A 10,725-nucleotide genomic window follows, 5' to 3' on the forward strand; every position below is an offset into this window, starting at 1 on the left:
TTCTGAGGTCCCAAGAAGGTAGCAGTCGAATTTATGAAAATTTCATGAGAAAACTCATTGGAATGCAACGTCTTATCTAAGACGATTATTTCATAAATATAAACCAAGTAGATGTAAAATAGTACCCTATGTCAAAGATGGCAATAAATCAACACCACTGACCTCAGCTCGATTCTCGATAAAAAGTTTTTTTACTTCTCCTTTGGTTGACTTTCAATTTTCACCCAATGTAAGATATCGACTACTACATATCATGAAACCCTTATGGAAAGTTAGGAAGTAAGACAACTCAAAGCGCTCCAGTTAGCCAAAAAATAACCATCGAAGGTCCAAGAACTCAATCTGATAACTAAGAATGACCACTTGATTGACACTTGGAAGACTAACAGAGGTTTAATCTGGATACGACTCATTTATACGGGCGATGAAGGGAAAACTTCAACTAGGGAGCTCATAGGGCCCTTCGTGAAGTGACGAAAGCTTTCATTGTAGCTGTGAGATCCAGTTAATTGTGCAGTCACCGTTAAAGCAAACTATTTGTTTTATTTGCAAAATTTCTTCTATGAATCGTGGATTGTAGCAGTGTTGAACCCAATGCCTAGGGGGTTAAACACTTCAGATTTTGATACGGGTTGAACCCTAATACCACCGACAGCATATTACGCTTGTCTGTCCATTTTTGTCTATGATATGATTGAACATAGGCCTTATTCAACCTATTATAGCCTTATCTAATTGCCGATTACGAGGCAAAATTTTGTACTTTATTTTATAAAGATTCCTAAGCTTTGACTAAAACATCTAATTTGTACATTAATTCGAAGTTTTAGTCAGAGTTTAGGAATCTTTGAAAAGCATGGCATAAAACTTTGCCTTGTAATAAGCACTTAGATAAGGCTACAACAGATTGATGTCCTGTATGCAATCATAGGACAGCCAACTAGGCTTGGTGAGGCTATTAGCAAGACTAATATGTTGTCGGGGTAATTCTGAATATTTGATTCTCTGTGGCGTAAAATTTTGATTTTCTCCCATGCTTCAATCAGTGCTTCGAGACATGTCTCCTGGTTTCTTTGTATCCGGACATTTCGCATTGTGAAAACTGAAAAAAAATTCAAGAGGGGAGAAAGGTTGAAACAGAAATAGCTTGATTATTCCGACCTCGAAGAAAACGGTAAATTTAGGGTTTTTTTATTCAATCAATTTTCGCCGACCGAAATAATAGTTTTCAACGAAAAATATTATACCCATCGAAGATATTGATTTTTTGAGTTCACATGTAAAAAGGGTTCCATGACATTCTACCCTATTCCAATCTACCCTGTGCTATTCTACCCTATACCAATCTACCCTATATCATTCTACCCTATAATTAAAGCAATTGAAACTTACCCCATCCTCTTGAAGAATCCGAAACAGTATATTTCCGAACAAAACAAAGAACCATTAATTATGATCAAAGAATAAGTGACGCACGTGAACAAAATATCAAAGCAAGGTAAAACTTGCGCGTTCAAAATGGAAATGAGTTCAAAGCATGATGGAACAGAAATTTTAATCCAATGTTGCTATAGAAATGCGTTGCGGCTATTTATTAAACAAACAAAAGTCGTATCACATCAAGTCGACATAGCGTAGCGGATAATGCATGTGTTTGAAAATTTCGAGAGGTCAAATCACCAAGAAGTCAAATTTTGAATGAAATTCGAAAATTACTGAGGGTTTGACTAGTTGATCACAAAAGGAGGGGTAGAACCCCCAGTACCAGTCCAAGGCGGTACTGGGGGGCGGGGTGAGGGAGAAGGTAAAATTCTTTTGGTATTGGCCTCTATTACCTCCCAAAAGTTCAGCCCTCTAAGGCCACAGGAACCTCAAAAAGTGTAATTTTTTTTAGAAATTAAATTGAATTTTTGAAAAATTCACAAAGTTTGATAAAATAAACTGAGTTAGGAATGACTTAATTGAGCGAGAGAATACAAATATGTTAAAATAGAATCTTTGTTAAAATTGTTGCAAATGTTTTTCACTTTCTCATTCAATTCCCTGTACTTCTTTCGACTGGGGTTGCTGTTTCCTCCCATTGCTTTCAATATATTGAATTTCTGATTGGCAGCGTCCAGTTTGATTTGTTCCAGAAAGGTGTAAACGGATGGGCGGTTTCCTTTAAAGAGAGTAGCAACGCCAAGATGCCAGCCTTCTACAGCATTTGTTGTCCTTTTAACCCAGCAGCTGCTTCTTTGGAATGATTCCAAAGGTTTACTGGGAAGAGAGGTTCGCGAGAATTCCTTCCGATGATTTCGCCTTTGATGTAGGTGCGCTGAAAGTATGAGGCTACCTCATCAATTTTTGAGTGATATTGTCGTCAAGAGTTGATAGAATTGAATCGGGCAAATATTGAACGTTCCATCACACAGCCAAACATCTCGATGTAATATCAAACTCTGGATATTGTCCCGATCTCCAAAAATCAACACCCTTTCTGGATCTTCAATGCCGCTATCGAAGACGCAAAAATTCTCATGTTGCTTTGGCACTTCAAAATGTCTGTCGACAATTGGAGGCAATGTGGGTCTATCATTTACCTTCTGTCGATTGAGAGCCCGATTAATAGCCGACCGGCAAGGAAGAGCTAATTGAACTGCTTTTTCTTCGGAGACAGACTGCAGGCCGTTTGCTATAATTACGCTATTGACTGGTGCTTGCTGTATTTTTGTGTCCTGTTTCATTTTCTGCACGAGAAGCCTTGCATCCGAACGACCAGGAAATACTTCGTGCGTGTGCTCATTTCTACAGGCAATAAGATCGTTTTCTCGGGTTATTACTGTCGTTTTGTATTTATGGGACCCCCATCTTGAACACTTCCAGTGAATGTTTCCATTCTTTGTTTCCTGTTTTTTCGTAAACTCGTGGCCACCGATTACAAGCGTTCGCAGATTCTGTTGGGATAAACCCCAAGAAATTTGACTCAATTTGATAAATGTTATTCCAAAGAAAATTGATATAATGACGTAGTTTTGGTTTCATTTTTGTACGTGATTTTGAAAATTGGGGATTAAAACTTGTAAATTGAAACAAATTTCAGATTTTGAGGCTCTAATTGCGATTTAGTCTTTAGAGCAATTTCCTTAAAAGAAAGACGCAAATTGAGTCCAAAAATTTAGACTCAAATGAATAAACACGTGCTGTATCTTTCCGATTCTAATTAGGACTTTGAAGATTATATTATGGGACCTCATTATGGTATATAGGGCAGATTAGTATAGGGTAGATTAGTATAGGGTAGATTGGTATAGGGTATATTGGTATGTAGGGTATAATGGCATAGGGTAGAATGGTATAGGGTAGTTTGGAATAGGGTAGATTGTCCTGCTACCGTAAAAAGATATTGCCAATTTGGCCATGTTTTGCACTAACTAATCCCGCTTCAAAGAATTTATTCATAATGCTGAGAGTGTGACGCAAAATAGTTGTGTGGCGAATTATCCCGCTCAATAAATCTGCTCCAAACTGAATTGAGGCTAGCTAATCGGTCGTATTAATTTCGTACGACTCAAATTTGATCTTTGATGTTGTCCAAAGTTTACAGATTTTCATTTTTTTCCAAAAAATATTCGATATGGATTAAGAGGTTTGCCATGATATCTGAGCAGTCTTGTTAAACTATAACTAAAATAGAATTTAACCATTAATTAAAACTGAAAATTACGCTGTCTAAAACGCTGTTTTCAACAACACTTACTTGATTTTAAGTCACTTCACTTACTGCGCTTTATCATGATATCACACTTGACGCCCTACAAGTTTTTTTCGAGGTAGGCAAATTGGGAATGAAACAGAAAAAAAGTAGGCCAGAGTTCCTTCACTTGACTTTAATTAGAGTTTTAGCGACAAAATTAATAGACTGATAGACAAGTATCACATATTTTTGTGATTGCTTTCAGCTTTGCTATAAAAATAGTGAAAAAATTCAAACACAAAGGATTTTTCATAAAAACTGCAGGTGTTTTACGTTTTGGAGGGGGTCGTAGAGTAGAGCCTTGAGATTCGTCTAGATTTATTAGCTTGAATACAGTGAATTTATTTCGAGCTTTAAATTAAATTTTGAGTCTTAAATTTAAATTGAATTGAAAGTATTAGGTTGGATCGTAAAAAAATTTGAAAATGGATCCCAAAATCCACACTGGTAGGGCAAATATATTAGGGAGATTTTTCTTTCAGTTAACTCAGTTAGTTAAGTCTAACTTGACGATTCAACCATTTTTTTACGATCCAACCTAATACTTTCAATTCAATTTTGTATTTATTTAAACTGAAATGAAATTATCGAAACATTTTTGCTTTGGCTGCTGTGGTTGGAAAACTCTGTGCTAACTGCATAGCAACCGACAAGAGGACAGTTATTTTTTAAGAGTAATTTTTTAGTTCCTCGCGTAGCAATGGTTGTGTGTTTCAGTGCCGCATGAGCAGACGATCTTGGTGTTGCAGTATGTCTTGCACAGACAGGTGGGTTTCTACATCGGCCAGATATTCCTGCCCTCCACCCTCATCGTCTTTGTCTCATGGGTCACTTTCTACATCAACCCGTGAGTACTCATTGCTCTGTTTTGTTCAAAAAGAAAAATATATTTGCTCCTAAGCTTTGAAAATAAAAACAAATTTACAGAAAAGATCTATTGCAGCAGCTTAAACTACGAAGTTGGAGAGATAGAAAAAATAACAGGCATGTTAACCGCCATCTGAGGGTCATTTAACCTTGGTATGATTCTAACATTATTTGAATGTAACAAATTGAGAAGAAAAATACAAAAAATTCTTTGTTCCTGAAGAGTTTTTGATGATTTTTGTAACGTTTTTAAGAACGTGATAAGTTGAGTACAATAAATGAATATCAATCCTTGAGTCTGCGTACCGGAAGAAGACAAAAAAAAGTTAACAGCAGTCATAAACCTGCTTAAAACTTTGATCTTGCAATTTTTCTTGTCAGCAAAAAAAAACTCCGGCAAAAATAACCTCAACTTTGCTTGACAAGTTTTTCATCAAGTTTTCACTGCTGTTAATCAGACCCCACAGTCCAGCGCAACCTCAATTGCAAATATATCATGGATGGAAAATTAGGTGGACGCTCTCCATTTTCTAGCGGACAAAAAAATCTTTTAGAAAACAAAAACATACTTCTCCCATATTATATCTGTCATAAATGATTTTTTTTTTACAAATTACCCGTCTTAATTTAGAAACTCTATAAAATATTCATTTAAATCGCCTTCGAACACTATCAAAAGCAAATACAAAATCTGGATATGGACAAAAATCAAGGCATATCTTCCGGTTATCTGTTTACATTTCCTCTGGAATGGCAGCCAAAAAGCATTCTTATGCGGTTTTACCTGTTAATTTATCACAAATAATAAACAACTAAATCTGAAGTACTTCGTTGTTCCAACTATTGAAAATGGAGAGGAACTTTATATTTTGGTGTTTTAGTTTTTTTTCTTATTTTGTTTTCCACGCAAAATCATCGTAATGGGTCAAATGACATATCATATTAACACTTTTCAGTCGTGATTCGAACATAAAAAATTTTTTCAGTGTCAATCAAAAACCGGTTTGAAATTTTTGATTTTTGTTGTAATTTTGAGCTAGTAAGGTGACCGTGTAGGCTTACAATAGCTTATTTAAGCTTGATTTAAGCCGTGAAAACTTAGTTTTACTCAAATAAGAGCAGCTGAGTCTTTTAGCGCAATTTTGGGAATCAAAAACTTGAAAATACAAAAAATACAAAAAAATTTTACTGTTCAGATCCTTTTATCACAAAATGTTGAAAAAAAACTACACCAATTTAAAAAAAAATTTGTATTTTTCAAGTCTGTGGTCGGAACATTCTGTGATGCTAGCACAGTAACCGGCTATCCTTGTCTTTTTCCGTTTTTTTTGTTTTCCACGCAAAATCAGGTACCACAAATAATCATCGGACTGGGTTGAATGATATAGCATATTAAAGCCCTTTCAGTCGTGATTCGAACCACATTAAAAAATTTCAAAGTTTTTGATTTTTCGTCATATTTCGAGCGAATAAAGCGAGCGAGCAGTCTTATTTTAATTGCTCAAAAGCTTACACTAGCTTATTTTGAAACGTACAAATTTATCTTTACTTGAATAACGTTAGTTTACTATGAGTATTTTAGCGCCTTTTTGGAAGCAAAACTTTCAAAATTTCAAAAAACTGCTAACATTTTTCGAAGATTCTCTTTTGATTTTTTTTTTCGTTTTTCTAGTTATTTGTCTATAAAAATTGTTTTTCATTTTGCTTATCTTACTATGACTGTCAAATATACCTAATCCCTAGTTTTTTGTTCAGCTCCTTGCATCACTCCACGCCGAAAAAAAGGGCGCTAGTTCGGAAAAACTTTGAATTTTTTTAAGAGTATTATAGTCGGAACATTCTGTGCTACTTGCATAGTAACCGGCTATCCTTATTTTTGGCTTCATTGAGCAAACCAAAATTCAGGTATTCGATACAAAAAAGCTAATTGAGGAATGGTTGGAGCTTTTAATCTTAGTTGGAAAGATTAAGATGTAATAACGAAGATAGTTTCCTGAGCCAGCTACTCAAGGGTCCCCTTTTAGCATACCATCGATAAAATCTCCTTCCTACTTTTAAACTAAAGGCAAACTATAGACCTAATCAGATTTTAAAATAGATGCCATTTCGAATGTTTTTCAGTGGAGTGGTTCCGGCACGTGCCTCAGTTGGCATAACTTGCGTGTTGACCATGATGACTCTGACCACCAGCTGCATTGGCAGTCTGCCTACAAACCTCATGTATACTCCTGTCGACATCTACTTGGGCGCTTGCTTCATGTTCGTGTTCGGAGCTCTCATCGAGTTTGCAATCGTCAATTTCTCCGAGACCAGCTACAAGGTGGGTGTGCTTCATTTGGCTATCATTTAGTATGAACACATTTTGTAAAGAGCATTAGAAGAGTTGAAATAACGAATTGCTCGACTTGCGATTTTTGTTTCAGCGCCGCAAGGATAGAGTTGAAAAACTTCGCAACAAAGCGATGGGAGCCAGCATTTTTCCCGCCAGCGGAGGGACCAACTCTCTCAAGGGCGAGGACCGAGATTCGTTCCAGTCACAAGTGACACCACTGAACAATAACAACAACGGGGCCGTCGTGAGTGCCGAGAACCGAGGATTCGCCGCGAAAAATGGCGCCATTCCAACAATTGAGATGCCAATGACCGATTTCGATGTGGAGGATAAGTCTTGCTGGGCTAATATTGCAGCGGATCCGATGGCCATCGACTACTTCAGTCGCTTCCTCTACCCAATCTGCTTCTTCATCTTCAATGTGATCTACTGGACTGCGACATTGACCTTGTCGAAATCTCGCAACGAGGAGATACTTCAGAATGTCGAGATTGCTGCTCGAATCAACAACTAGAATAGAAACTCATGCTGCATACTTAGTAACAAAACTATTGTCCAACGCAAAAAAAATGAAAGTAGTTGCAACTAGGGCAATTTTTGGTCAACAATCCCACCCAATCATTTACTAGTTCACTTAACTGACATCCATCAGACTTTTTATTATAATTTTTCGAGAAATTGAAGATTGCTACTTCATTCAAAACTTTATCAAGTTAGGGCAATAATTTTGGTACTAACTGTATTCAAGTAGTGCCATGCACACAGAATAACTATCCAGAGCCGAGCCAACATCCATATATGATCATTTTGCAGAAAGAGGTGAACATTCATGATTATTGTTTGCGTATTATTAACAATCGGAAAAAAACTTGCCATCTTTCAACCTAGAGGCGTTTCCAACAAATGATTTTTAGAAAAAAAACGTGCAGCAAAATCTTAAAATGTCCGAGCTATATAAATTGCATGTGTTGATTTGCTTTTTGTAAAATTTATGTTCGTAGCTTATCAAACCGCGTTTTGTTTCTAGTTTGTAATAATTATGTCATCGTTTCAAGCTTAGTTTTAGGAAATATCTGTCTGTTCATTTCCATGGGGCTCAAACTTGAATTTCCCAAAATCACGTCAATTGTCGATTAGTTTTTATCAATCATAGATTGGTTCGTTCGTTTTAGGGACCCCTATATATCTTATTATCGTCATACCGTCCTCATTTTTATATTTTCCCGGTCAAGAAAGATTAATCTGAAGTTCAGCCATTCACCTGAGCATTCTCATATTTCATTCGACCTGTATAGCTTCATCACTCTATTTGTTCACGCACCTCGACAGGGTTCAATTAAACTGTTCGTTTCTATATTCAGAGTATTGTATATAGTTCTTGTTGTATTGTGATAGTAGTAAAGTATTATTTTTAGAAAAATATTTTTGAAAAATAATCAGAAAAATGTCTCGATTCTTTCCAATCTCAAACGTGCTGTGTTATATACATCTATTTTCAATGTCGATTTATTGTGAAGTTTCTTTCAATGTGATAAATAAAAGCATGACCAAAATTGTTTCTTTCTAACTCCACTACAATTTACTGGAACACGAAGATGGACTCTGAATATGAACATGTTTGAGTTTCTCACAAAGGCTGAAAAAGTTAGGATACAATTTTTGGCTGCTGAATTCTATTTTTTTAAGCTCGCTCTTCTGGAAGAAAAAAAAGACTTCATTTATGACAATCAAATCAAGGGCAATTAAAACGGATTTTCTTAGATATTTTTATGTCAAATATAATGATTTTCTGAGCTCAACGATGAAAAGGGCCTATTTTGGCAAATAGCGCTGCAGGCAATAATTTGAAAATCAAGCAAAATATCCTGTTTTCGGGCAACTTTTGAAAAGATTTGAACACAGGAATTTGCTTTTTCGGCGCGGGTTTTTCCCCTTTTAAAATTAGTTAAAATGGTGCCATCGGTAGAAATTGGGCTAGTCGGCCGAAAATGGGGGTCTCGTAAAACAGAACTTTTGAATAGTGACCGCTCAAAATTCCGAGAAAAGCGGTTGAACTCCAGTAAAATTATTTTTTCGAATTTTTTGACGCCATCTTCGTAATAATTAAAAAAAAATTTTTGTCTTTTTTCGACTTGAAACGTTGCCGATTTGCCTATTCACTATGACCGTCGAATATGCCTAAACTCTCGGTTTTCGTCAGATCCTTTTATCACACGACTCTCAAAAAAACAACTATTTTGAAAAAAAAAACATGAAAAAGCGTTTGTATTTTTTTAAGATTATGGTCCGAACATTTTGTGCTACTTGCGCAGACACCGGCTATCCTTGTTCAACTATATATTTATTGTTTATTGCATTCTAATATTTAGATGGAAACGTGCCCCAAATATTCGCAAAAATTATGGGAACAAATAAAGTAGAAGCCTATCAGAAAATTTAGGACAGAGGCCTACATTCAATAAATCTTTATAACTTTTAGGAAATTGGAACAGTAAAACTGATATTTAAAAAATTATCAAACAATTACCACAAAAACAGGTTACAGAAAAACTACTAAAACCTTGAAAGTTATGAAATGAACGCAATTACGTCCTTCTCAGTATTTAGAAAGTTCATACACAAAGGAAGAAACAAAGATTAAAACGCATAGATAAGAGAAGCTCAGAAAAAAAAATTAAAAGCGAAACAAATCACCAGGCAAAGGCGCCGACGAAAACTCTAAAGACAAGGCTGACAAAAAACTAATGTACTTCTGAAATATATTTTGAAACTTTAGCTCTAGATACAAAACCATCGCATTCAGAAACATAATTAGATAATATAAGACAACCGTGATAAAAGTTGAAGATGACCAAATTCTGTCATTCTAGTATGAACGTTCTTCGCGAGAAAAAATTTCCAATAGGCAAAATATATGTATTCGATGATTACACGTTTTTACAACCTTACACCAGGTAAATCAAGGCACCTTATCGTTCTTTTGTGTTTTGCCACACACTTTGTCATGGTCTCATACTTATCAAGCAACTTCTAAGCGAACCATAATATTTAGGATAACACTAGGCCTCTCTAAACCTAGGTATCATCAAGGTGATCGTTTTTGGATGAAAGTTAAGAAAAGCACAATAATTAGACATATTTCGGAGCGGAGCGCGAACGAACAAAAAATTTTGTCATAAAATGGCAAGATAGCGTCTTTTTAGTGTTTTTGAAAAACTCAGAAAACCAATTTGGCCGACACATAAAAAAGTCAAAACTTTTTAAAAATCTACATGTCCGCGCGAAATTCTATTTCCGCCCCTAGGTAAAACATAACTATAATCACCGCCGAGTATTAGTTGTAACAATTCTGGCTGAGCGAAACAAAACTCTGTCAGAAAAGTGATGGTGGCGTAATATTTAGAATTGCGCAACAAAACAATTATAATAACCATTGGATAAGTAATGAGTTTATCAAATTATCCCGAAAAATTCAAGATAATAAATGATTAAACAACACTTGGAAAAAACCTCGAAATCAATACATTTCACATGAGTATTCATCCAATCAAGGAAATTTTCAAAATAATTATCTGTGTCTATATGAAAAGAGTCTTGACTGAGTATTTGATTGTTTCAAAAATCATCAGGGTCCATTCCCAATTTTGACCCTTTACTTCTCTTTGTCTTGTAATGATCCACATACGCATCGACTAGTTTTCCTATCTTCTCTTCTTTCAGATCAGAGCTGCTGCTTCCTCGTTTCACGACTTTGTTCACTGACTTTCTCATTATATCTTTGTACTCATCC

At 35.6% G+C, this 10,725-nt stretch overlaps 1 protein-coding gene across 1 annotated transcript in view; it reads left to right on the forward strand.

The window, feature by feature from the left end:
• LOC134842644 (gamma-aminobutyric acid receptor subunit alpha-6-like) overlaps positions 1-8,480 on the forward strand; it is a 97,107-nt gene extending 88,627 nt beyond the window's left edge. The window contains exons 8-10 of the mRNA XM_063859080.1: positions 4,454-4,583; positions 6,725-6,923; positions 7,027-8,480. Of these exons, the coding sequence (XP_063715150.1) occupies positions 4,454-4,583; positions 6,725-6,923; positions 7,027-7,449 (752 nt within the window). The 3' untranslated portion in view covers positions 7,450-8,480. The remainder of the gene's footprint in view (positions 1-4,453; positions 4,584-6,724; positions 6,924-7,026) is intronic.
• Positions 8,481-10,725: the final 2,245 nt, after the last annotated feature.

This window comes from Symsagittifera roscoffensis, chromosome 3, assembly GCF_963678635.1.
Source record: "Symsagittifera roscoffensis chromosome 3, txSymRosc1.1, whole genome shotgun sequence".
Taxonomy (NCBI): Eukaryota; Metazoa; Xenacoelomorpha; order Acoela; family Convolutidae; genus Symsagittifera; species Symsagittifera roscoffensis.